The sequence below is a fragment of the Eptatretus burgeri genome, chromosome 15 (assembly GCF_056783735.1).
Source record: "Eptatretus burgeri isolate ZD-2024b chromosome 15, Ebu_testis_v1, whole genome shotgun sequence".
Lineage (NCBI taxonomy): Eukaryota > Metazoa > Chordata > Myxini > Myxiniformes > Myxinidae > Eptatretus > Eptatretus burgeri.
Window position 1 is genome coordinate 37,961,865 of NC_140975.1, and position 27,496 is coordinate 37,989,360.

At 47.0% G+C, this 27,496-nt stretch overlaps 1 protein-coding gene across 1 annotated transcript in view; it reads left to right on the plus strand.

Moving 5' to 3' along the window:
- The window catches only part of EEF1G (eukaryotic translation elongation factor 1 gamma), a 53,713-nt gene extending 26,686 nt beyond the window's left edge, over positions 1-27,027 (plus strand). Inside the window, exons 9-10 of the mRNA XM_085857771.1 lie at positions 6,253-6,377; positions 26,677-27,027. Of these exons, the coding sequence (XP_085713897.1) occupies positions 6,253-6,377; positions 26,677-26,835 (284 nt within the window). The 3' untranslated portion in view covers positions 26,836-27,027. The remainder of the gene's footprint in view (positions 1-6,252; positions 6,378-26,676) is intronic.
- Positions 27,028-27,496: the final 469 nt, after the last annotated feature.

Below are 27,496 nucleotides of genomic sequence, written 5' to 3' on the forward strand. Positions count from 1 at the left end.
ACAACGAATGGATGCATGGACACAAACACGGTGCACGGGCCGCCACTGCAGGCCCGTGTTGTAGCTGCCAACAGGGCAGTTCTTGCAGCTTGCAAACTGTTGCCTTGCGGATCCTGGCGCACATGGAAATGAACAGGGGGGGGCAAAGCAAAAATTGAACAGGGCTGGTGAACAGGGGCAGTGGGCATGGCATGGCAAAGGCAGCAGGCAAACACAGCCCGCAGAAGAAGGCCGCTGCAGGCAAACACAGCCCGCAGAAGAACTGGCCGGCACAGGCCTCGAAGAAAAACAGCCAGCAGATGAACTGGCCGGCACAGGCCTTGCAGCACACAGCTGCCGATGAAGTTGGCCGGCCTCCGCCTTGAAGCAAAACACGGCCAGCCGATGAAGTTGGCCAGCCTTTGCCGTTCAATGGAGGTTGGTGGAGGGAGTGCGGTGGTGCTGGCCACTTGGAAGGCGGGCTCGGACCTACCTACCTGTCTCCCTCCCAACCTATCGCCTTTGCCTGTCACTGTACATACCCACTCCCTTAATTTGTCAAACCCCAATTTAGCCCCAACTTAATTTTTTTTTTTTTTTGTTGTTTTTATTTTTACTTCCCCACTATAAATCGTCCCCTAACCCCCTTTATCGTCCTTGTTCGGCTAACTTATCCTGTCACCTAGCCTACTCCCAACCCCTACGTTCCCTTCCCGGAGGGGAACAAGGGAGAGCTAGCGTCCTGTGTCGAGGCCCAACTCAAGCCTCAGAATGGCCTCCCCAGAGTTCGGCGATCTATAACCAAAGTGGGTCCAGCGGCCCACAACGACAGCGAGGGGATGGATGGTGCGGAGGGGTACATCTCCTAATCTACCCTAACCATTTAACTGTTAAACTACCCCGGGGCTTTCAACAAGCGCCTCTCGCTTAAACTATTGGTTCTAACAACCCAGATTCCCGTCGCCTGTGTTGGTGTCCTCACAATTTCGGGCCTTGCCCCCCAATTTTCGCTCCGTGCCCTCACACGGTCTCCTGGCTGGGACACGTGGCTCCCTTTGGCAGGCACGACCCTCTGCCGATTCTCCCGCTATGGCACCCCCGGGCACTACACTGCCTCCGAGCCTACCAGCTCCCTAACACCGGGGAGTGCCCCCCATGGCACCTCCCCTGAAACGCACACGTGGCAGGCCGGCCTCCCGGGCCCCTTTCCGAGGGTCACCCGTGCCCACAACACTGCCCACGCGGCTAATGGCGCCCCGGGCCCCCGCACCAAGCAGGCGCACCCGTGCCCACTCCTCTATCCCGGCCCCCCATGGGCCCATGGCCTACCGCGGCCGACTAGCCTGGTGCCCGGGGTACCCTCTCAGCGATACTCACCTTTCGCAGCCACGCTCCCAAGCCCGTCAACAGGGCTCCTGCACCCCTCCAAATGGGTCTCGAGCCTACTTTCCCACCAACAACAAAACGACCTCCATTTTTCAATTTAACTAACCCCCTAACTCACTTTACTCTGACCCCGGGGTTCCCTTGGGCGGGAGTCACTCCTCCCCCCAATCACTCATCGCACCATGCATTCCCCATTCGCTCCACACACACAGACCCGCTGGCCTCACTCACTCACCAAGCACATGCCTCCACCTCATAACTCACCAACTCTTCAACACACACACCGCTGAACTCTGCCAACCTTCTATCTGCATCCCCTAACTAACTTGTGCTCCCACGTCGTCCCTTAAACTATAGCACGTTCCTTTTAACACTACGTAGCTAAACTACGTCCCCTCTACGCATTCACAAGTCTGTCCATGTCCTCAAATCCTAAAATAACTTTTATTTCCCCACCTAAAGCTCATCTAAATCCCTCTAACTAATCCATTCCACGGGCCCCATGAGGACTTACCCCTGCCCCATGGAGCCGGTCTAACTAAGCTAACCCTTCCCCCTAACTAGTTTCCATCCTGTGCCCAGGTAAGGGGGTCTTTCACCCCTTGCCCAGGAATCCTTTGCACCCGAAAGTGAGGCTTGGCTTTCTTTTTTTTTTTTTTTTCCCATGCGCAGCACCTGCGCGGCAACTCGCGCTCTTTGCACCTGCCCGTGACGTCATGCAGCTGCACGTGTTCCTCGTCCCTCCTTGGACGCTACCATCCGGCAGAGATACCCCTCCTGCCGGATTCCAACCACACGTGCAGCCATGACGTCACCGTGCGCAAAAAAAAAAAAAAACACAAGCCCCACGTTTCGAGGGGTTCCCCACGCGAACACATGTGCTTTGCCCGTTGGAGCTTAACACACACGATCGCGTGGAGAACCCGTCCGGTCCAAATCCGTAGTCCTGCCTAAACTTTGTCCGTCCGCGGGATCGGCAAATCCACCGCGTGCGTTTCCGGACCGGGACTTCACTCTCGCAAGCGAGCACGTGGCGGTCTCGTGCGTTGCACAGCACGAACCGCGTGCTCACTGCTGGGTGAACCCGGCACGGTCCTCGAAACAACTACAGCCGCTACCCGGCTTTCTCTCCTCTGTCGCCGTCTCCGTCTCCATTCGACCCACGCACACCTGCGTGTTACGACGCACACAGTCCACACCATCACATTCACACCGGGAGATGCGGCTGCGTGCTCCCGCATGCCAACCGACATCTCCCTCACATACCGCTCTCTCACACACACGGTCTCCCTTGCACACAGCGACCTTGCACACGGCCGTTCACTCACGCGTGCGGGGGCACTCACCCGCGGTGCCTCACTCGCACACGCGGGGGCACTCACCCGCGGTACCTCACTCATACACACGGCGACACTCACACACGCGGTCTCTTCCACACACGGTGCCTCACCCACACACGCGGGGGAACTAACCCGCGGTTCCTCACTCACACTCCGTGCCTCATCCACACACGGCGTGCTGGGAAGCACGTACTCCGGCACCATCGCCACCACACCACTCACACACGGGGTCGCTTCCACACACGGGGACGCACTCACGCCTTGCACCACACACACAGGGACAACCACACTGGGGATTCGAGTCCCCACAAGGGTCTCCGGGGCCTCTATACCCCCCAAGCTCTCCGTGCACCCGTCCACAGCACTCGTCCCCTCAACCTCGCAAAGCACGACCGAACTCACCTGGTCGTGACTCGCCTCAAGGGGGCATACTCCCTCCCCTCGTTCCTGGAGGAGGCCATCCAGCTGCTCGCACTGGGTCCCTGCACGGTCCGCGAGCTCACCCTCATTGTCCTCCACTACCTCCGTGTGTGTGTGTGCGTCACTTACCCCGTCTTCATCGTGTTGTCTCTCCCCTATTTTTTCTGTCTCCCGTGTCTCTATACATTTATAAATTTCTGTTGTCCCCTCCTGTCTATTAGTCTCCGCTTCTTTCTGGCGTCTTTCCCTTATCTTTAAGTAGGTCAACCTTGCTTTCTCTTTAAGTCGCTCCCGTCCTTCCCTGTTTTTCACTCCTTGCTCTTTCACGATCTCCGCGTACCTCATCCTTGCTTTCCGTATTAATTGTTCTTTTCTCTCCCTCGCAATTACTTTCACCTCGTCTCTTGTCTCCCGAATTACTTTTTCCTTACCCGCCTCCACCGCGGGCCTGTCAGCCGTTGCACCCCCTTCCAGCTCGTTTGTTCCGACACGTGGAGTCGCCATTTTAAGTTCCCTGCTCACGGCCTTCATGCCCGCCTGCAGGCATCGGCCCATGTTCTGCGTCTCACCCCGTAGCTTTCTCGTTTCTTCCTTCATGTTTGTTTCCATTTTAGTTTTCATGCGTTTTATTTCGTTTGTGAATGTATCCATCTTTTCGTTTATTTGTTTGTTCATGTCTTTCATTTCGTTTTTATTTCATTTGTCATTGCCGCATTCATTTGTGCCAGCATGGTGAATAGCTGGGCCATGTCGGATGCACTCAAGTGAGCCGTTTCGGCAGGGGTTGGGGAAGGGTCTTGGTGGAGAGGGGGGGGGAAGGTGTCATACACCGCGGCCGCTGCCGCACCCACCTCGGGCCCTGGGTTCAGTTGGGCGAGTCCGTGTTCCTGCACAATCAACATTTCCTGCTCGGGGATTCCATCCTGGGCCATGGACTCTACATTATTACACATATACATTTCTAATACCCCCGGCTCCCGCTCGCCTTGAGACGCCATCTTGCTTCTCGTGAAGGGTTAATTTGCTCGCTCGTAATTTGGAGGGAATCGGGGTCGCTTCTCTCACCCCTGGACCGATTCCCGTGAATTTCGCTGGAGACAGGAGAGCCTGTTGTCCCGCTCTCCAATACCAGTGCCGCGAGGAGGGCGATGAATTTGTATCGCACGACCTGACACCAGTGTTGCGGTCTTCGCGCCCGCCGGCGTGCGACGGCCACGTAACTCGAATCGCGGCACGTCGCCCACCGGACGGACAATCCAGTCGTGACCCTCTCGGACTAACGCCGGGAACCAGTCACGGGTGGACCTTTCGGTCTCACCGCGATCGAGCCAATCAGCCCCCGCGTGGGATAGGGTTGCTCGCCATATTCGAACTACCTAAGTACCCACGCGGAGGGTAGACCGGGCGATCGCACCTCGCCGCAGGTCGACTTCGGACACGGGCCACTTAAGCGACCCGTTCCGTACTATCAGAATAACCGAGCGGTGTTATCGTCGACCTCGACGGTTCGATTAATTATCGGGCGTATTCAGCCCACTACCAACCCTTTACGTGAAGCAAGATGGGGATTCAATGGAGGAAAAGACGAAGCGAAGCGGGAGAACAGTTCAACAATAAAGCACATTTATTCGCGACGAACGGAAAGCACACAAATACAATTCCACCAAATGCACACAAAAAAGAAAACACAATTCCATTTACACAAAAAGCAAACATAAAAGTGAAAACACAGTGCAGAGCTACTACCGACTACCGAGCACACGGCAACACTTATACAATTCTACTTCACAGACGGCGCCGACAACACATACCCAAAACCAAGGAAAAGAAATACCCTCAAGAATGAGGTAGGCCTGGGGCCGAGACCTGGTCGGGCCTACCCGTCTGGTGATGAGACGCGGAGCGGCGATGGCCCCGCAACCCGCGGGCCTCGTGGACAGTGCCTGGCAGGGGGTGGGAACGGGGCCCCCTTGGTCGCACTATCTCAGCGCGGGGGGAAACAGGAGGGGTTGCTGATGCTCGGGGTATAGAGGATCTTTATTATGTGCGCGACGAGCGTCTCCACCTCGGCCAGGTCGCGCTGCCGGCCTCCCAGGGGTGCAGCTCCCTGCACGACGCGAGCACCCCCTCGTCCGCCCTCGCCGCCTCTCCACAGCTCGTCCCCTCCGTTCCGACTTCAACGCACACGACGAGCAGCTCCACCGCCCGCGAAGTCTTGACTCTCTCTTCCGACTCCTTCGCCTCGTTCCGACCTTTACTACTCCTTCTGCTGACTCTTTCGCTCCGACTTTTACGACTCCTTTGACTGACGAACACCGTCCTTTTATCCCCCGTAACTTCGCCTTTGACCCCCTCCCTTTGACCTTTCACCTCGCTCCCCATTGGCCCGACAAAAAGTGGGCGTGAAGGCTTTTTGATCCACAAATTTGCATATATCGATCGCCCTGGGGGCGGGGCCAATTCGCCCCTCGCTCACCGATTGGACGGCAAAAAGTGGGCGTGTGTCGTTTTCGATCCGTTTTTGAAGCAGAAAATCCGTGATTTTGTACACGCTGTTCAACGTGCGCCCTACACGAGTCCAGCATCGGTGCCCATGAGTGGCGCGAGATGACGGTGATGCGATGGTGGCGAGTTGTGACGGTAAAGGTCGTGGCGGTTGTGGTGAAGCGGTGGTTGTGGTCGGTGGTTGATGTTGTGGTTGTGATCATGGCGGTTGGTCCAAAATAAAGATAGTAAAAGAAAAACGGCTATCCTGAAGAGTCGCAGCACGTATAAATGACATGTATTCCCACTAGACAACGGGTTTGGGCCTAACTACACATGCACTTACCGAGATACCTCACCTAAGGGACCTGAATGGTGGTTTGCGAATCTGGTAACCACAACAGTATGTTTCCCTGTCCTTGTTCAAATCGTTACCAAGTTAAAAAAATCCTTTATTTCTGTTGGTCTTGAATCTTTTTCTAGGTATGCAAGTCTGAAAAGATATATGATTTGGATTTTATATCTTATTGCAAGCCTCAGTGACCTACATACATACATACATACATACATATTGTGGTGGAGGTTGTGTAGAATTATCCTATGGTAGTCTCATTTGCTTTCATCTTTGGCCTCGTCTGTTCAGGGATGTTCCAGCGTCTGGACAAGCTGCGAAAGAATGCCTTCGCGAGCATGCTCCTGTTTGGCATGGACAATGACAGCACCATATCTGGAATGTGGGTGTTCCGTGGACAGCAACTTGCCTTTGAGGTGAGATTCTGCATTGTTTTTGGTATTGTGCATCTGCATGACCCGATTCACAATGTCCTCGTAATGGATGATCCAAAGCATGCAGTTGTCCAGTTTGAATACTTTCATGGTTCCTGCCATTGACAAAATATAATTTTTGTAATGGTACCAATGAAAGCAGTTGGTTTTGTGATTCTTTCCTACTACAGTATTTGATAATCTGTAAAATCCAAGTTCAGTCATGACATGACAGGTCGGTGATACCGTTCTCCCTTTGAGCCATCTCATTTTATTCCTGACCTGAGTGTAGACTCTGATCTGGTGCTTCACGCGCTGGTCGCTTTTGGAAATCCGGCTTTTTATGGCATCAATGAGTGTTTTTCTATCCGATGGATGTTAACCCATCTGCCAGCATTGGTTGCTGCTGGTGATGTTAAAAAATCCCATGGTACATTTAACTAGAGTAGGCCGTTGTGTGTTGGTACACTGGCCATGTTCCTGCCCTAATGCATAGGGTTAGGGTTGGGAGAGGGGGTGAGGATGCATCAGTTGCACATACTCACTCCTCAGTAATGATACAACCAACGGGTTGGTTTGAATTGCATCCCAGGCCATTATACATTTGCTTAAAGAATGCAAGTTGAAGGTTTACCAGATCTAAAAAAAAAAATTAACATCTAAATGCAACTGTACTTTAAAATCTACTGCTTTGGTCATTTTACTTTTAGGAAAATCTTTTGAGCTGAAGATTAAAATAAAATAAAAATTATAGGTGTTTTGTCCCTCGGACTCTGCTTTTAACACACAAAAACGCAATTGCATTGAGGTAATGTACCACGTGACATTGGTGCATTATCAGCAGAGGTTTATTTTTGCTGTCGTGTGTGAATTTACTTTGTTTCGATGATGGAACCTGCACTTTGTGTACGTTCATTTGGAGACGACAAATCGATTGTATGATTTCCATAGACAAACGTAAATAGGCCAACTCTGTGTATTATTACGAGTCGTAGCCATACAACTAAAGGACGTAGCCATCACCTTTTCATCTATTTATTTATCTATTTATTTTAAAACAAATTTTATAAAATAATTATTTGCTCATCGTTTGGCATAACATTGAAAAACTGAGTATTCATATTTGGTTACATTCCATTGATATTTTGTTAAACTCTTAAACCAGCTATCCACCAATGGTGGCCCGTGTCTCCCTCTTCACTGGGCTGCTTTCAGGCGGGTTCGGTGCTGTCTTAAAAGGTCTTGTAGCAAGGATTATACTGGAAGATTTGCTTTGCATTAGCAGCGCTAGTCAGGCAATTTGGCCAGGTCGACACACAGTGACTTGCTCTTTCTGAGATCCCAGTATCTTTCCCGTCCATCAACAAATGATGCTATTAGATGGGGGCACTGAGCCTAACGTCCACCTGAGGGATGGTGCACTTTGTGTTGATGCAATGCCTGCATTCAAAGCACCACTCCGACAGTTTATTATCTTCCAGGAATCAAACCCAGATTAGACAGATCAAAGATGAGTAGGCTCATGTCATCAAGCTCTTCATTTCTGTTTTTGGACTTTATATATATATATATATATATATATATATATATATATATATATATATATATATATATATATATATATATATATATATATATATATATATATATATATATATATATATATATATCTGCAGCCATTGATTACAAATTTGTCTTTTTTAAACAAACACAGCAAATGTTTGCAAACTATTTTATAGAAAGGTTACTTTAAATAAAGTGATATGCTTAGTCCAGAATGAGGATAACACTATCATACAAAGCAGGGGTGTTTCACTCAGAGTAATTATCGCTTAGAATGGTCTCCCTAGAAAGATGGTAACAGCAGAAATGGTAGATTCTAATGGGTTTAATTTGTAATTGGATGGGTACTTAGAAGCATTGGGGATAGAGAGGTATGTTGATATTGGCAGGACTTTCAGGTAGCTGGGTAACAATGGGTGATTATATTACACTGGGTGATTGTGATGTCTGTGAGAGGGTGTATATGTATAAATGTATATACTGTATATGTATGTGTATGTATATATTGTTACGTTTGAAGGGGGGGTATGCATTCAAAGGGTAATTAGGATGTTTAATTAGGTATGCCATGCTGTTCGAGTGTATCAGGATCTCGATGTAATAAGTAGCAATTCAGTGGTGATAAGTTGTCTAGTAAATGTTCATTTCTTCAAGGGGGAAATGATAATTGTCACGTAATTAGATAGGGACACGGGATAGGGTAAGTGTGTCTGCGTAAACCCCTTTTAGTAGTCCCTGGAGGCTGGCCGTGACGTCACAGGACAGGGCTGCGGATGGCTCCGCCCCGTGATCACGATTAGCGGAAGGCGACGGCGGTGGGCCAATAAAACGGCTCGATTGGAAGTGACGAGGACGGGAGGATAAAAAGGTTCTGTTCGGGGTCGAAGAGGAAGAACATCGAAAGATCGTGTTTTTTTTGGTGTGGAGGCTGTTGCGCGGGAAGCGTACTTGTTGTGCTGATTCGATCGTGTCTTGGAGCCTTGCTGAGCCTCGTGCCTCACCTTGGTTGGCTCTGGGGTTCTGCTGACTCGGAGTACGGGGTCGAACGGCGGGCAGACCTGCCTCCCTCTCCTGCTCGCAATTTGGCGCCAGAACTGGTTCCCTGGCGGCTGTGAGCAGACTTGGGCCAGGACCAGGAGGTCGACAGCACCACGGTTTCTCCTGCCCCCCCCCCCCCCTGACGAGAGCAAGGCCAGCTCGTCCGACGCTGATCCAGTGACAGTTGCGTCCACACCACGGTCCAGCCTGACCACCAGAAGTAGCTACGTTTTGTGTGTGTGTGTGTGTGTGTGTGTGTGTGTGTGTGTGTGTGTGTGTGTGTGTGTGTGTGTGTGTGTGTGTGTGTGTGTGTGTGTGTGTGTGTGTGTGTGTGTGTGTGTGTGTGTGTGTGTGTGTGTGTGTGTGTGTGTGTGTACGTACTTGGCGCCTTCGAGGGTTTGAGATCTGTATATTCATTGGAATTGTCTGTGTTTTCCCCACGCCCGATCCCACACCATCCCGTCGAATCGCCCCGGATCCCTCTTCTTGCCGAGTCTTGTTATTTCTGGTTAATAATAAAAACAAATAAACATCATCAACTCGGTGAAAAGCGACTCGTGCCACCTTCCCCGTCCCGTTTGCGGTAGAGCGATTAGAACCGCCATGTTTGGGTTATAAATAAATAAACCGCCTCCATCGTTTCGGCTCATTCTACGTTGGCGGGACTGTTCAAGTCCCGTGGACGTCACAATATTGTTACGAATTTGGGAATTTGATTGCACACAACATACAGGTTCCTTTAGTCAGCTATGTCGATAAGTGCTTGTTCCCTCGATAGCTCACCTTTCATTGTTTAAATGTTCAGAAATCGATTTAGATGCGCTGCGGATCGATTTAATAGTTCGGTAACGAACAATGGAGACATCCCTCCCCCTCTTCTGCGAAGAGGAAGAACCACCCTGCCGTCTCGTGACTCATGATGTCAACAACTCCCTCCCACCCGTGGCTGAGCGGGGGATGGAGCACGAGGGCATGAGTCATGAGTCACGTCAGGAGTGGGGGAAGGGCGAGAGAAGGATAAGAGGAGATCTTTTCTTTTGTTCGTGGGCAGAGTTGAGAGTAGCCGTTCAGCAGACCTTCGGGTCCTGTTTGGCTTGGGTTGGGGTTGAGGCCTTTGGAAGCTTTTTGCTTCGGCTGGCTCAGTGAGCTTCGGCTGAGGCCTGGCTCGGGAGGAGGCTTTTTGCTTTGATGGTTCCATGAGCTTCGGCTTGGCTCGGGAGAGCTTTTTGCTTCGAGCTGCTTTGCTTGGAAGGAAGTTAAGCTGGTCGCTCGGCTCGAGCTGCGAGTGGTAGCTTCTTCTTCTTGGTTCGTGGAGCTCTTTGTTCTCCATTTTGGTTAGAGGCTTGGTGCGACTCATCGACCTCTTCATGGAGGTGGTTCCTCGGGGAAGCGACGCATCGACGGGAAGGATCGGCGCCTCGTCTCACCAGCACGTGTTGAGAAGCGCGGGAGGATTCGCCAGAGCTCGGGAAGGATCGCAGCTCACGGCGATTGGATCCAGCTCGCTCTCGCTGGAGCCCTGGTCCGAACAACTTGAAGACCACACGAGGTGGAGAGGTTCGAGATAGGCTCTGGGTTTCAGCTCACCTGTCCTCCGAGCTGGAGCTCGTTATTAAAGGCCTCTGCCACCATTTCTTGGGTGTGTGGGTGTGTGGGTGTGCGTACGTGTGTCCGTGGGCCCGTCTAATAAGTAGGAACTGCTGTTAAGTTCAAATGACTGTACATAATAAGTAGATGGTTGTAGTTGTTTTGTCGTGCCTTTGTTGCTTGTATAATTGTATACATGTTTTGCCTTGTTTAATTGCATACATGCTTTATTATAATAAATGTCCTTGTGTGAATGTAAACCTGTTCGTTGCATCCATTCCCTCATTGAACTGCCCCATCTTGCACTCGGAATATAGTTGGTTTTTAAATAGCCGGTAAAGTGATCGGGTCCAACGGGACTGCGCGATAATACCCTGCTCGGTTATCCCAAAAGGAAGTGAGCTGCTTAAGCGGCTCGTTTCCAAGCGGTCCCGTTGAGGTACAATCTCTCGGTAACCTACCCGCGTGAATAATTAGGGAAATCGAAGATTTGGCGATCGAACCCTGAAGCGCGCGGGTTGAGTGCGGACAAGGTTGTGGTGTGGTTAAAAACACACCCGTGGCTGGTTTTCGGCGTTGATCCGGAAAGCCGCGACTGGATTGTCCGTTCGGTGGGCGAAGCGACCGCTATTGGTTAGACGCGGTCGTTCGTACGCCGACGGGTGGGAAATCTACAACAATATTGTTACAAATTTGGGAATTAGATTGCACACAACATTCAGGTTCCTTTAGTCAGCTATGTCGATAAGTGCTTGTTCCCGAGATAGCTCACCTTCCATTGTTTAAATGTTCAGAAATCGATTAGATGTGGTGCGGATCGATTTAATAGTTGGGGAACGAACAATGGAGACATCCCTCCCCCTCTTCTGTGAAGAGGAAGAAGAATCCTGCCGTCCCGTGACTCATGATGTCAACAACTCCCTCCCACCTGTGGTTGAGCGGGGGGGATGGATCACGAGGGCATGAGTTACGCCCGGCGTGGGGGAGGGGGGCGGGAGAAGGATAAGAGGAGATCTTTTCTTTTGTTCGTGGCCAGAGTTGGAGAAGGGAGTTGAGAGTAGCCGTTCAGCAGACCTTCGGGTCCTGTTTGGCTTGGGTTCGGGTTGAGGCCTTCGGAAGCTTTTTGCTTCGGCTGGCTCAGTGAGCTTCGGCTGAGGCCTGGCTCGGGAGGAGGCTTTTTGGAGGCTCTTTGCTTTGATGGTTCTGTGAGCTTCGGACTCTGCTAACAGCAGGTAGGACCAGGCAAGAGGCCGTTCGTCGAGAAGCAAGGGGCAGTTCGACGTCGTGTCGGCGGAGACAAGTAGTAGGAACACTCTCTCAATGACTCTTTCTCTCCTTCAATATTCTCCTTACTCCTTCTTCAGTACTCAAAAAAAATTCTCCTTTCAACCAACTTGCGATTCTCTTCCCAACCAACCTGAAATTCTCTTCCCAACCAACCAACAATTCTCTTCCCAACCCTCTCAACTACATGGAGGTCGCGTTTTTTAGAACCCAGAGGTCGGGGAGGAGCCTTGCCGAAACCTGACGTCATAGTCAGAGCCGAGCATGTCGATTGGACCGGCCCTTCACGTGGTCCGCCTTTCTGGGCTGGGTTTCAGCCAGACTCCGGTATGGTCCGCCCACGCCGCACATGTCTGGCCATTGACAGGTGGATGGTGGTGCAGCTTTAGCATTTGTCCAGCCAAACCTCGGGATTTTGCCTCTGAAAACGAATTGCTGGGTCGATGGTGGTACACTGTGGCCAGCGAAACTATATATATATATATATATATATATATATATATATATATATATATATATATATATATATATATATATATATATATATATATATAATGCCTGGTGTTGGCGCAGTGGTTAGGGCAGCGGCTTGGATCCAAGCGGATCCAAAAGGTCCTGAGTTCAAGCCCCGTTGAGCCACTGAATTAATACACCAGGGGGTTGACTCAGCCTGTCATCCTTCCGAGGTCGGCGAAATGAGTACCAGTGTACTGGGCCGGTGTATACCCCGGTTAAAATAGGTGTACCATATCCCTGTGTCGTAAGAGGCGACCAGGGTTGCGTCAGGAAGGGCATCCGGCGTAAAACATGTGCCAAATCACTATGCGGATCATACGGATGATCCGCTGTGGCGACCCCTAACCGGAGCAGCCGAAAGAAGATATATATTTTTATATATATATATATATATATATATATATATATATATATATATATATATATATATATATATATATATATATATATATATGGTATTCAGTCGATGTAGTCAAAAAAAAATAGGAAAATTTATTGATTTTTTTTTTTTTTCCCCTTCTTCTATCCTTATTATCAGTATTTCCGTCGATATGTTTGTCTGTCCCTCTGTTCGGTCCAGTGCTCCGTTAATACAATGGCGATTTCGAAGAAACTTGGTTGGTAGGTTCATACCATGACCTAGTTGTGTGCAAATGAGAACTGTTGCTCTGGACACCACCGTTGCCTAGCAACGGGACTTTGAATTTTTTGAAAAATCATAAAAAAATTATTTTTTCAAAAATCGGGCCACGAGCGACTGTGGGCAGTACATTCAGCCATATTGTCAAAAATTTCCAGCTGGACCCGATGAAAACTGTCGGAGAAGATAGACTTTGAATGAACCCTGGTCAAAAACAATAAAAAAACGAAGTTCGTTATATCTCAGAGACTATGAGTCAGATATACATGAAACTGGTATGGTAGGTTCATGGTATGTCCTAGTTATTTGTGAGAAGGAACCGTTGCTATGGATCCCTCCGTTGCCGAGCAACGGCCGAAAAACATCTAAATGTGGGGGTATTTTAACAAAAATTCAATCTGCAGCATTAACCCTTGAAGCTGGAATCATGAATCCTCGGGTCATTGCCCATCGAACGGGCCCATCGTGTCAGGTTCTATTGGGTAGTCGACTACCCATGTCCGCCTACCGTCTTGTATTTATATGTACAAGTAATACAGGTATAGCCTGTAAACCAACAGGGAATATATAGTTGGGAATACCTTAGATTGCTTAGAAATGAAGTCTCCAATGACTTTAAGCCAATGGACATCAAATATAATGAGGCACTCAAACTTGGAAAAGACATTTGTACCTGTTTGGAGACCAATTGTATCCACCCGATATAACGTATGGTGTGACAAGTAGAAGTAGTCTTTGAAGGCTGACTTTTCTTGTGAAGTCGCAGCAGGAGGGAAGCCTTCTATTCTTCTCATTACCCTGTACATGTGAAGTGAAAAGTGGGGTTAAGCAATTGGTATCTGTCTACAAATGTCAGTTTCTGATCAAGGAACAACATTTAAATTGAATATTTGTTTTATTTTGAACACTAATTGGAAAACAAACCTGGTGTTTTACAGTGCAGTAAACCCTCCAATATCGTGGGGATTACGTTCCTGACAAATTCCGCACTAGTGGAAACCAAGGGCCAATGGGAAAAGGGGATTTCGGTTCTTGGACTTTGCAAAAATATCGAGGAAGATCGGTGGTAGTCAGAAATAAACACAACACAATTGAAATTAACAATATATATATATATATATATATATATATATATATATATATATATATATATATATATATATATATATATATATATATCTTCTTCTTCCTCCTCTTTCGGCTTGCTCCCGTCAGGGGTCGCCACAGCGGATCAACTGTCTCCATTTCGCTCTATCCTCCACATCTTCCATTGACACTCCAACCACCCGCATGTCCGCCCTCACCGCATCCATGAACCTCTTCTTTGGCCTTCCTCTTCTCCTCCTGCCTGGCGGCTCCATCTTCAACATCCTTCTCCCGATATACTCCGTTTCCCTCCTGTGCACATGTCCAAACCATCTCAATCTCGCCTCTCTCACTTTGTCTCCAAACCGTCCTTCCTGCGCTGTCCCTCTAATATACTCATTTCTTATCCTATCCATCCTCGTCACTCCCAACAAGAATTGCAGCATCTTTAACTCTGCCACCTCCAGCTCCGCTTCCTGTCTTATTGTTAGTCCCACCGCCTCCAAACCATACAACATAGCTGGTCTCACTACCGTCTTATATACTTTCCCCTTTACTCTTGCAGCTACCCTTCTGTCACAAATCGCTCCTGCAACTCTTCTCCACCCACTCCATCCTGCCTGCACTCTCTTTTTCACTTCTCTCCCACACTCTCCATTACTTTGGACAGTTGATCCCAAGTATTTAAACCAATCCACCTTCCCCACCTCAACTCCTTGCAACCGCACCATACCACCACCCTCCCTCTCATTTACGCACATGTACTCCGTCTTACTCCGACTGACTATCATTCCCCTTCTCTCCAGTGTGTACCTCCACCTCTCAAGGCTCGCTTCAGCCTGCTCCCGACTCTCCCTACAGATCATGATGTCATCCGCGAACATCATAGTCCATGGAGACTCCAGTCTGATCTCATCCGTCAACCTGTCCATCACCATTGCAAACAGGAAAGGGCTCAGGGTCGATCCTTGGTGCAATCCCACTTTAACCTTAAACCGGTCCGTCATTCCTACCGCACACCTCACCGCTGTCACACTGTCCTCATACATATCCTGCACGATCCTCACATACTTCTCCACCACTCCCGACTTCCTCATACAATACCACAACTCCTCTCTTGGCACCCTATCATAAGCTTTCTCTAAATCCACAAACACACAATGTAACTCCTTCTGGCCTTCCCTATACTTCTCCATCAACATTCTCAAAGCAAACATCGCATCAGTGGTGCTCTTTCCTGGCATAAACCCATATTGCTGCTCACAGATCGTCACCACTCCTATATATATACTCCGTCACTATATATATATATATCATATATATTATATATTTGTTGATTTTCGCCCATTCGGCGTGCGGGCGACCGCATTTAGCTAAATTGCGGCCGTGCGCGCCCACCGAACGACCAATCTAGTCGCAGCTTTTCGGATCAACGCCGAAACCCAGCTGCGGGTGTTGTTAACCACACCATAAACCAGCCAACTCTTCTGTCCACGCGCTACAGGGTCGATCGCCGAATTGTCGATGTACCTAATTATTCGCGCAGACAGAAATGCAGACAGAAAGACAGAAATTTACACCTCAACGGAGCCTGCACGAAATCGAACCGCTTTAAGCAGCTCGTTCCGTTTGCGATTGCCGAGCGGTTTTATATCGCCAAGCCCCATCGGACCAGATGTACGTTTTGTCGGCTATTGATCAGCCAGCTAATTATTCCGAACGCAATAATGGCAGGAAAGGGCGCAACGAGCAGGTGACATTCAACAATGGAGAACATTTTTTTGTACATGTGAGCAATGCAATAAATGGGGGTAGGGGACAAGACACGAGCAAAAACCTACAGCCGATATCTATTTATTGCGTACATGCTCTTACAACAATTCTACTTACAGATAAGGCGCCACAGACTTTCATGCAAAATTCCCAGAAAAGAAAGATAGAACTGGGATCGTAAGCCTTTAATGTTCCTCGGAGCTGGGATGACCGAAGGAGTTCCACGAGGCCGTGCAGGTTACCTTTGTCACCCTTGAGGCGACTCGATGGGTCTTTTGGTTGGCCACCCTCCGTATGTCTCTGTTGTCAACGCGGCAGCTGTTGTAACGGCGGCTTGGTTGGTCCAGGGCCTAGCAGCCCGGCCTGGTCGATCGGGCCTGGCCGATGACGCTTCAGAGGAGCGAACGGGCCTTGTTCTTTTAGAGTTGATGCTCTTTAAGAGCCCGCTCACTCCTCAGCGTCGCTCGACCGACTCAGGGCCCAATCGCTCGGACCGTCACGTAGCTTGCTGGTGACTTCTCTCCGGCTGGCGACTTCTCCCGACTCCAACTCGACTGCCTCCACCGACCAACAACGACCAACCACTTGGTGACTTGGCTGGCTCCAACGACGAACGAACTCCACTCCTCCGATCAACAACCACTGGACTCACCAACTCCTTTGGACTCACCAGCTTTACTCTCCGGACTCCACCAACTCGTTTGGACCCACCAACTTCACTCTCCGGACTCCACCAACTCTACTCTCCACGTCGAAACGCGCCTTTTTATAGCCCGGAGGGTGAAGCTGCTGTAGGCTTCGCCACTCGAAGGCGGCACTTACCCCTTTCACCCTCGAACTTTCACCCACGGCTGGCTCCGCCCCTTTCGTCGTTTTGATCTGTTTTACAAGTCATGCGCGGCCGTGTTTGAAATCACTTTGCCGCTGTCGAGGATGCCATCGTGTTTGTTTGTGGAGATGTTTTTTGGGGATGTTGTGGTGGAGGTGGTGTGGTTGTGGAGTTTGGTGGAGGTGGCGTGGTTGTTGAGGAGTGGAGAAGGTGAGGAGATGTTGGCGGTTGTGGAGAAGGTGGTGAGGAGATGTTTTGGAGAAGGTGGTGAGGAGGTGATTGTTTCAAATAAAGATAGGAAAAGAATAACACTACCTCAAGATTCACATCCCGGCACACGAATAATTCCCATTATACATCGGTGGGGAAATCTAACCTGGACACACACTTATCGACATAACTGATCTTCGGGGAACCTGAATGGTGTTCTGTGAATTTCCACAACCGCAACTATATATATATATATATATATATATATATATATATATATATATATATATATATATATATATATATATATATATATATATATATATATATATATATATATATATATATATATATATATATATATATATATATATATATATATATATATATATATATATATATATATATATATATATATATATATATATATATATTAGCAGGGATATCCGTGCTCCGCACAGGAATCCCATGGATGACGGCGGGTCTGAAGGAGTATATGTCACAGTTAATTGTAAAATTGTAGAGGCTGCCACCATTATTATTATTTTTTTCATCACCACTATAATATTATATTTTCCCTGCCATGTTTTATATGCAGAAGACTCGATTTCAAAAATGTTAAGATTTATTGCCGCATCAGATAAAAAACCATAATGCCTCAACAATGTGAGGCTGTTTTCATGTCATCATTTGCGACTTAATTAATTCTCATTCTCCAGCAAATTCCGTTGGTCCCATGTCAATCGGCTGAACTTGAAAAATTAACGTTACGCAATCAGGTGATGACGTAATAATTCGGAAACCGGGAAGTCGGAATCGGCTTTCAAACTGAACCAATGTTTGCACGTTTACCTTCTCGCAAGTAAATTACCTTTGAATTGAAGAATTCCGCGAATAAATCATTGTTCTTAGTCGACATTAGAACACAAATTTGTTTTTAGTGAAGCTTTTTATGTTGTTAAAACAATCGCACTGTTCCGAAAATATATATCACAATTGACAGGTGCTCGTTTCTTCATTGTAAATTATAACATCGATGCAATGATTACGTATTTATAAAATCCAAACGCTAATTATTCACCTTTCTGTGCTGTGTCACGTGATTGAGTTTTCGTATATCATGCCTCGCCCGCTAGGGGTGGTAAGACTGTGCTTCTGGTCGCGCAATAAAGCGGAGTAGATGGTGGCCCGCGTGCTTCTTGCGTCCCACCGCACCTAGTACACACTACTTTCTATAATCGATGCGAGAAGTGATTGTAAGCTGCTGCTAACAACACTGATGGCCGTCATGAACAGAACAAAGGTAAAACTAACGTGTCTTCCATCTATCTTGGATGTGTGTTACAATTGCCGACAGTATTCAGTACAGTAACATGCTGTACAGGTTTGTATCCGAGGAGCAATAAGCTATACCATATAGCTAGCATAGGTGTCTCGGTTTGTGTAAGTACGATGTTCGAAAACGAAAACGAAAAAAAAAAATGATGTTTGCACAACGACGACGTCGCTAAACGACTCGTTTCTCAGAACGTAACCCAGTCGTAAAGTGGCGCATGACTGTATATATGTATATACAGGTATACATCTTAACATTGAAATAAACAAAAACACATGACATTTAGCTTTTTTAAAATTGATTCCAAAACAGCGAGGTGGATGAGGGTAAGAACATTACATGCTCATACTGCACTCTGCTGTGAGTAGAAAATGCAAGACTTCACTCAGGATCATGATGATGATAGCGGGGGCAGGGGGGAGAGGGGTGAGATGGGAGTGGAGGGGGATTCGGCGATCGGGAGAGCAGCATTAAGCTTCACAAAGAAGTCGCTTGCAGCATTGCCACATTGGAGAAAGGTAAGACAATCCTTAACCACATTAACTTGAACTGTGGAGCTGATATTTCCTGTTTGTTGGACAGAAAACGACATCTTTCCAATCTCAAGTCTGAACTCTTAAACCTGTCTCCTCCTCCAAATCCTGGTTGTGTTGAGTTGAGTCCATTTATGGTGTATGTTCCCCCTCAATCCCCTCCCTTACCTCAAATGGCCGCACAGCTGACTGCACATGAAAAGGCTAAATGACTAAGCTATGTGTTTGCTTCTAAATCTTGTGTCCCAAACCCATCGCTTTCTGTACACACCTTACCCAGTCACACCCAGGTGTTCCTGGACTCTGTCCTTTTCTCCTAACAAGGTGGAGAGTTTGGTACCAAACCCCGATTCAGATTCGGCGTCCGATCCAGACGGCATCAGCCCACGTGTCCTAAAAACCTGCTTCTCTGCTCTTGCTCACCCTCTCTCTGTTCTATTCAACCTCTCATTTGCTCAAGGTCATCTGCCATCTGCTTGGAAATCAGCAAACATTACCGCTCTGCATAAAAAAGGTGCAAAAACAGATCCCTGCAACTACAGAACAATCAGCCTTCTCCCAATCATCAGAAGGTGATGGAATCCATCTGCTTCAGACATTAAATCCTTCCTCTTCTCCAATGGCTTGTTTTCTGATCATCAATTTGGATTCAGACCAGGTCACTCTACCCTGGATACGCTGATTCTGCTCTCCCAACAATGGATGGAGATCCTCAATGCCAGACATGAAATCAGAGCCATCTCCCTTGACATATCGCATGCTTTCGATGTGGTCTGGCACCCTGCCATGCTCACCAAACTCTCTTCCTATGGTATCCAAGGACATCTCCACTGATGGCTCGCAGACTTCCTCTCCTCTTGGTGCCAACATGTGGCCCTTAATGGAGTTCTCTCATCCCCTCTTCCTGTCCAGCCTGGAGTTCTCAAAGCAATGTTCTGGGCCCTGCTCTTTTTCTGGTTTTCATCAATGATCTCTCTGACTCTCTGGAAAATCCTCTTATCTCTGCTAATGACTCCACCCTCTGCCACACCATCTGTCATCCCTCAGACCAGAAAACAGCAGCCTCTTCGCTTTGCAGATCTGGATAAAATCACAAGCTGGTCCAACACGTGGAACGAGTCTCAATCCTGACAAATCGCGCACACTATTTCTCTCCGAAAGGACCATCCTGAACCACCCCCCCTCCCCCCACCAATCTACTTTCTCAACAATCTTCTTAAAGAAGTCCTTTCATTCAATCATCTGGGTCTCACAATCTACCATGATCTTTCCTGGGAAAGCCACATTTCCAAGCTGGCCTCCAAAGCCAGTTGCTGACTGGGCATCCTCCACCATGCAAAGTCCTTCCTTGGCATACCTGAGCTCCTGAGAATATACAAAGCTTTCGTCCGCAGCTTGATGGAGTACTGCTCTCCCCTCTGGGCTTGTGCTCCCGCCTCACCTTTCTCGGCTTCACACTGTGGAAACAAAGGCATTTAAGATCATTGGTATCTCCTACGATGAGGCTGAGTCTTTGCGCCTCTCACTCTCTCACCGCAGGCAGGTCAGTGGTCCTTCTGTCTTCTACTGTCTCCTCTTTAGCCTTGCTCCCCCCCCCCGCTTTGTCTGAGATATGTCCCAACCATATTTCTGTTGGGCGCTCAAGGTCCGCCAGCAGCCCCTTCTGGTAAAACTACCAAAATCAAGAATCACTGCTCACCTTCACTCTTGTATTCCTCTTTTTTCCCCACCTTTGTAACAAACTCTCTTCAATCCCACTCTTCCCTCCAGGTCTTATTCATCACCCCTAACATTCATCTTATTCAACCCTAACAGCTATTCATCACCATCTCTTAACTTCCCCCATCCAAAACCATGCTCTTTTCTATCCCCATTAATCCACCCCAAACCCACCTCCTTCAAATTCTCTGCTATCCTTCCTGAAAGTCCCTGTAGTGTCCATCTTGTTTGCCCTGTGTACCCCGTCCCATCCCTCTCCCTTCCACAGATCTCATGTCTGTTCCATACTTTTTTCCCTTCCTTGTCCCACCCCTCTTGTTTCCTGCTCCCCTTGTATGTTCTGTGTGTTCGCTCTCATACGAGCCTTGACAGTGGATACAAAAAAAAGGTATGAATGGCATCCTCTTCCAGAATAAACCTGTCGCGTCTGTGTTGAAAACCTGCTCCAGCATAAATCCGTTCACCTTGATTAGTTCCATGAGCTGCTGTCGGTAGTTTTCGCAACATCACTGGATGCACGGGATGCTGCTTACCAGACTAATTTTACATGATGGAGGCTGAATCCTTTTTTTAATTTTTAAAACCAGTCATTTGAGCCTTCGGCTTGGTTACCGCATTTGAGGAAGCGCCTCTTGATCCGATTTAATCGGGATGCTGGAACGGCAAGGAAACATGACCGTTGCAATGCTAAAGTGGTGATTATTTGGTTGAAACACTGGTGAGGTGATGGGGTGTGAGAGTGTGTGTTTGAGAACGGGGGTTCGAGTCTGGGTGTCTGAAAATACAGTTTTAGAATGGGTGTTTGAGAATGGCGGTTTGAGTGCAGATCTCGGAAAGTGAGGGTTTGAGAATGAGGTTCGAATGCGGAATTGGAAAATGAAGGTTTGGGAATGGGGATAATGGGGAAGGTTCTACCTGCAATCATTAACCTCCGCCATCTTCGAAGATGGATGGAGGTTACTGTTTTCACCCCTTTCTGTTTGTTACTTCCGAAATCTAAAGATTTCGTCAGTATATTGACGACTTCCGTTTCTGTTTGTTACTTACGAAATCTAAAGATTTCGGAAGTATATTGATGACTTCCGTTTGTTAGTTTGTTTGTTTGTTTGTTTGTTGGCACGATAACTCGAGAACGTAAGAAGCTACCAATGTCAAATTGCACCATGTGATTCAGGAGGGTGATGGCTAGTGCTGATTAGATTTTGGTCAAAATCGGTTAAAGGTCAAGGTCACGGTGAGGTCAAATATTCGATTTTTGATGGTTTGGTACAGATAACTCGAGAACGGAAGAAGCTGCCAATGTCAAATTACACCACGTGATTCAGAAGGCTGATGGCTAGTGCTGATTAGATTTTGGTCAAAATCGGTCAAAGGTCAAGGTCACAGTGAGGTCAAACATCCAAAAAATGATAACTCGAGAACGGAAGAAGCTTCCAATGTCAAATTACACCACGTGATTCAGGAGGGTGGTGGCAAGCGCTGATTAGATTTTGGTCAAAGGTCAAGGTCACAGTAAGGTCAAACATCCAAAACATTCGATTTTTGATGGTTTGGTACAGAAAATCATCATAGAAACTTCTGGTTTGTGTCGCTACCTTCTCAAGAGACATCTTTTATAAGACAAGGTCAGAGGTCAAGTTGACGATTTCGTAAGTACCAGTCTATGACTGCTTGTTTGTTTGTTTGTTTGTAGGCACGATAACTCGAAAACGGAAGAAGCTGCCAATGTCAAATTACACCACGTGATTCAGGAGGGTGATGGCTAGTGCTCATTAGATTTTGGTCAAAATCGGTCAAAGGTCAAGGTCACGGTGAGGTCAAATATTCGATTTTTGATGGTTTGGTACAGATAACTCGAGAATGGAAGAAGCTACCAATGTCTTCTAAAAAAAGAAGCTACCAATGATCATTCATCAATGATCTCTCGGACTCTCTGGAAAATCCTCTATTTCTCTTTGCCGACGACTCCACCCTCTGCCGTACCATCTGTCATCACTCAGACCGGCAAGCAGCAGCTTCTTCACTCACTGCAGATCTGGATAAAATCACAAACTGGTCCAACACGTGGAACATGTCTTTCAATCCAGACAAATCTCACACTCTCACTATGTCTCTTCGAAAGGACCGTTTACAAAACCCCCCCATCCACTTTCTCAACAATCCTCTGGAAGAAGTCTTTTCTTTCAAGCTTCTAGGTCTCACTATCTGCCATGACCTTTCCTGGGAAAGTCACATTTCCAACCTCGCCTCAAAAGCCAGTCGCCGACTGGGAATCCTCCGTCGTGCTAAGTCCTTCCTCGGCCCTCTTGAGCTCCTGACCACTTACAAGGCTTTTGTCCGTAGCCTGATGGAGTACTGCTCTCCCCTCTGGGCTGGTGCTCCTGCCTCCCACCTTTCTCGGCTTCACGCTGTCGAAACCAGGGCATGTAAGATCATCGGCATCTCCCGCAATGAAGCTGAGTCTTTGGGCCTCTCACTCAATCACCGCAGGTTGGTCGGTGGTCTTTCTGTCTTCTACCGACTCCTCTCCAGCCTTGCCCCCCCTGCTCTCTCTGCGATTTGTCCCCACCACATTTCCACAGGGCGCTCAAGGTCCGCCAACAACCCCCTTCTGGTAAAACTACCAAAATCACGAATCACTGCTCATCTTCACTCTTTCATTCCTCTTTTTTCCCGCCTTTGGAATAAACTTCCTCACTCTATTCTTTCCCATTCTTCCCTCCAGGCTTTCAAAACAGCTGTTCACCACCACCTATTATCTTCCCCCATCCAAATCCTCGATCTTTTCTACCCCCGATAATCCACCCAAGCCCACTTCCTTCATTTCTCCTACTTTCCTTCCTGAAAGTCCCTGAAATGTCCATCTTCTCTTCGCCATGTTCCCCATCCCATCCCCATCCCTCTCCCTTCCACAGTTCACCTAATGTGTCTGTTCCCCACTGTTTTGTCCCTTCCACTCCCGCCCCTCTTGTCTCATGCCTCCTTGCTGCGAGTTGTGTGTTAGCTCTCATACGAGCCTCGACCAAGGTATACAAAAAAAAAAAATGTCAAATTACACCACGTGATTCAGGAGAATGATGGCTAGTGCTGATTAGATTTTGGTCAAAATCGGTCAAAGGTCAAGGTCACAGTTAGGTCAAACATCCAAAACATTCGATTTTTGATGGTTTGGTACAGAATCATCGTAGAAACTTCTGGTTTGCGTCGCTACGTTCTCTCGAGACAGCTTTTATTAGACAAGGTCAGTGGTCAAGTTGACGATTTTGTAAGTACCAGTCTATGACTGCTTCTTTGTTTGTTTGTAGGCACGATAACTCGAGAACGGAAGAAGCCACCAATGTCAAATTACACCACGTGATTCAGGAGGGTGATGGCTCGTGCTGATTAGATTTTGGTCAAAATCGGTCAAAGGTCAAGGTCACAATGAGGTCAAACATAATTCCGTAAATTCATGTGGAGAAATGGAGTATTTTTGCTTCGCTCGATGTTACAAGTTCGTTTTAACTTCGATTTTAATTTTGTCTTCGGTTTTTGCGATCGCTTTGGACGCTTAAAACTCGGTTGTCGAAATTCTGGTAAAATATCGGATGTTTTGGAGACGTTTTAAGATTGTATAAAAAATATTTCACTCGACGCGTCACGGGTCGTCCCATGATGCAGTGCGCTTGAGCAGATGCGTTGTTGAGTTACGTTAAGGTATAATTGCGTGGAGAAATGGAGATTTTTGCTTCGGTCGACGTTACGATTTTTGATGGTTTGATACAGAATCATCGTAGAAACTTCTGGTTTGCGTCGCTACCTTCTCGAGAGACAGCTTTTATTAGACAAGGTCAGAGGTCAAGTTGACGATTTCGTAAGTACCAGTCTATGACTGCTTGTTTGTTTGTAGGCACGATAACTCGAACGGAAGAAGCTACCAATGTCAAATTACACCAGGTGATTCAGGAGGGTGATGGCTAGTGCTGATTAGATTTTGGTCAAAATCGGTCAAGGTCACAGTGAGGTCAAATACTCGATTTTTGATGGTTTAGTACAGATAACTCGAGATTCAGGAGGGTGATTGCTAGTGCTGATTAGATTTTGGTCAAAATCGGTCAAGGTCACAGTAAGGTCAAATATTCGATTTTTGATGGTTTAGTACAGATAACTCGAGAAAGGAAGAAGCTACCAATGTCAAATTACACCACGTGATTCAGGAGGGTGATGGCTCGTGCTGATTAGATTTTGGTCAAAGTCGGTCAAAGGTCAAGGTCACAGTGAGGTCAAACATCCGAAACATTCGATTTTTGATAGTTTGGTACAGAATCATCGTAGAAAATTCTGGTTTGCGTCGCAACCTTCTCTGGAGACAGCTTTTATTCGACAAGGTCAGAGGTCAAGTTGACGATGTCGTAAGTACCAGTCCATTACTGCTTGTTTGTGTGTTTGTTTGTAGGCATGATAACTCGAACGGAAGAAGATACCAATGTCAAATTACACCACGTGATTCAGGAGGGTGATGGCTAGCACTGATTAGATTTTGGTCAAAATCGGTCAAAGGTCAAGGTCACAGTGAGGTCAAACATTCGATTTTTGATGGTTTGGTGCAGAATCATCGTAGAAACTTCTGGTTTGAATCGCTACCTTCTCTCGAGACAGCTTTTATTAGACAAGGTCAGAGGTCAAGTTGACGATTTCGTAAGTACCAGTCTGACTGCTTGTTTGTTTGTTTGCTTGTGAACAGTATTACGGAAAAACTCCTCGATGGATTTCGACGAAACTTGGTGGGGGGGTTAGGTATGGTCCAAGGATCATGCCATTAAATTTTGGACTTGGTTCCCCCCCCCCCACAAAAAAATTGTTAGAGAAAAAAAAATTTTTTTTCAACTTTTTTTGTTCAACAAAATTTCGATTTCTTTTTTTTGCATTTCTACATGTTTTAAGTGATTTCCAACCCCCCCCCCCCCCAAAAAAAAATGTTGGAGGAAAGAACTATAACTGTCAGCACTGTTGACATAATATTTAATGAATAAGATATAAGGTTCACTTGAGTGACCCAGCAGTATTGGCGGCGGAGGTTTTGCACTCTCCCGAGTGCTCCCCCTCTAGTTGACCCTGTAATGGTGGCCCTCAGATGCTGCATTTTCACACCATAACCTTTCTCTGCCTTTTGGCAAAACCAACTTGTCCATCGCTTTATGTTTGGGTGCCATTAAAAATGGTGTGCAAGAAACAACAGAAGGCTCGTAATGGGAGAATTGTACATGCACGAGGTGTATGAAATCTAGTTTTTTATGGTCGAGCAAACGATGACTTGTTTCAACTCAAAAACCGCGATTGGTCGAAATGAAATTCTGCGATAATGAAATCGGAAACAATAGGTTGCCTGCGATTGGTTAGACCCTGCGATATTTAAGGATTGACTGTACTTTGTCTCTGAATTCATCCCGATCGTACATGCGTAGGAGTGAATTTTTTGTTTGTTTAACTCTGTCTGTCTGCCCAGCAGTCAAACAAAATTGAAAATCATTCCAAACAGCAAACTTACTGTTTTAAGGACGTAATAAAGGACACAAGCGACAGGTATGAAGAACGAATATGACATGTGAGATGGGGTGATGTAATCGACATTGCGTCAACGGTGGTAAAACCCGGAATTAGCGTAATTTATTTATTTGACTTTTACAATCTTTATTTTATTTAAATTGAATTAAATACTTGAATATTGTCGAACACAAATCCCATGTTAAATAGGGTGGTGTATTGGACTGCTTCAATGGCACAAAACTTCCGGAATTTTTTCAACGATCTTTAAAATCATTATTTTATTTAAATTGAAGTACAATATATACTTGTACGCTGCATGGGGTAACATGTTCCATGAACTCTCTAGTTTTATTCATTTATTTATTTGTTTATAGGGGTGGTACCTGTGAACTTGCCATTTTCACTCTTGCATCTCAAATACATAACAGTACAAGTACTGCAATTAGAAAAACGCAACACACCCCTTTCTTTGTTTATCACCTATCTATTTTAATTTGAAAAGCAAAAAATGTGTTTATCATTTCGGTAACCCCTTTGAGCTTGGTTCTTCCAAGTTTGTTGTCAAGTCTTTCAAATTGGTTTTGATTTGGCATTTGCCAGTCTCTGTTTAATCCTCATCCAAACTGAAGCCCCCAAATGCAGCTGGCTTGTGTTCTCCACAGCTCTGTCAGGACTGGCAGGTGGATTATGAGTCCTACGACTGGCGGAAGCTCGACCCTGACAGCCAAGAGTGCAAAACGCTCGTCAAGGAATACTTCACATGGGAAGGAGAGTTTGCTGGTGTCGGCAAGTCGTTTAACCAGGGAAAAATCTTCAAGTGACAAACTTTTCTTTTCCCATGTGTTCCTACAAGGAAATTAAAGGGAGTTTTGTTGCCTGGCATGGAGTTTTAATGGGAAGTTTTGGATAAGTGGTTTTCAATCTTCTAGACTGCTTGAACTGCCATGCACGAATCTTTTCAAGTGGAACACTTTGCCTTGCTGCTGTTGAAATAAAGAATGTTTGCATCTGTACCGTTGTCATGAGTTGTGTATTATTTTTGCCATATGTGAGAACGTTACCTGATGGCTTTCGAAAGAATTTTTAAGGTGGCCTTAAAATGATCGATGCTTTGTGCAGGTGAAGCAAATTTTAGTGCATGCCCTGAAGTGATTAAATCGAAATGCTTTTCACTTGACCAAAAACTCTTCTGCTCTAATCATCTGCATATTGATTCCTGCATTAAAGTAGACTGAGCTTTTATGTTCTCCAGTTCTCTAAAAGCATTAAGTGCACATAAGATATTAATGAATCTGGGTCCCAGGCCAGCATTGCTATCTTTGGGTGGGGAACCTGAAGTGCCTAATGGAATTGGGTGGTTGGGCAAAGATGCACCCCACGTGTCTGTGACTCGCCTCCATTACTGCAATTGAGTGGCGGGAGGGATGAGTTACGATTTCGGGATGTGCTTCGCTGTGCCTGTAGCCTCGCACACGCTGCCTT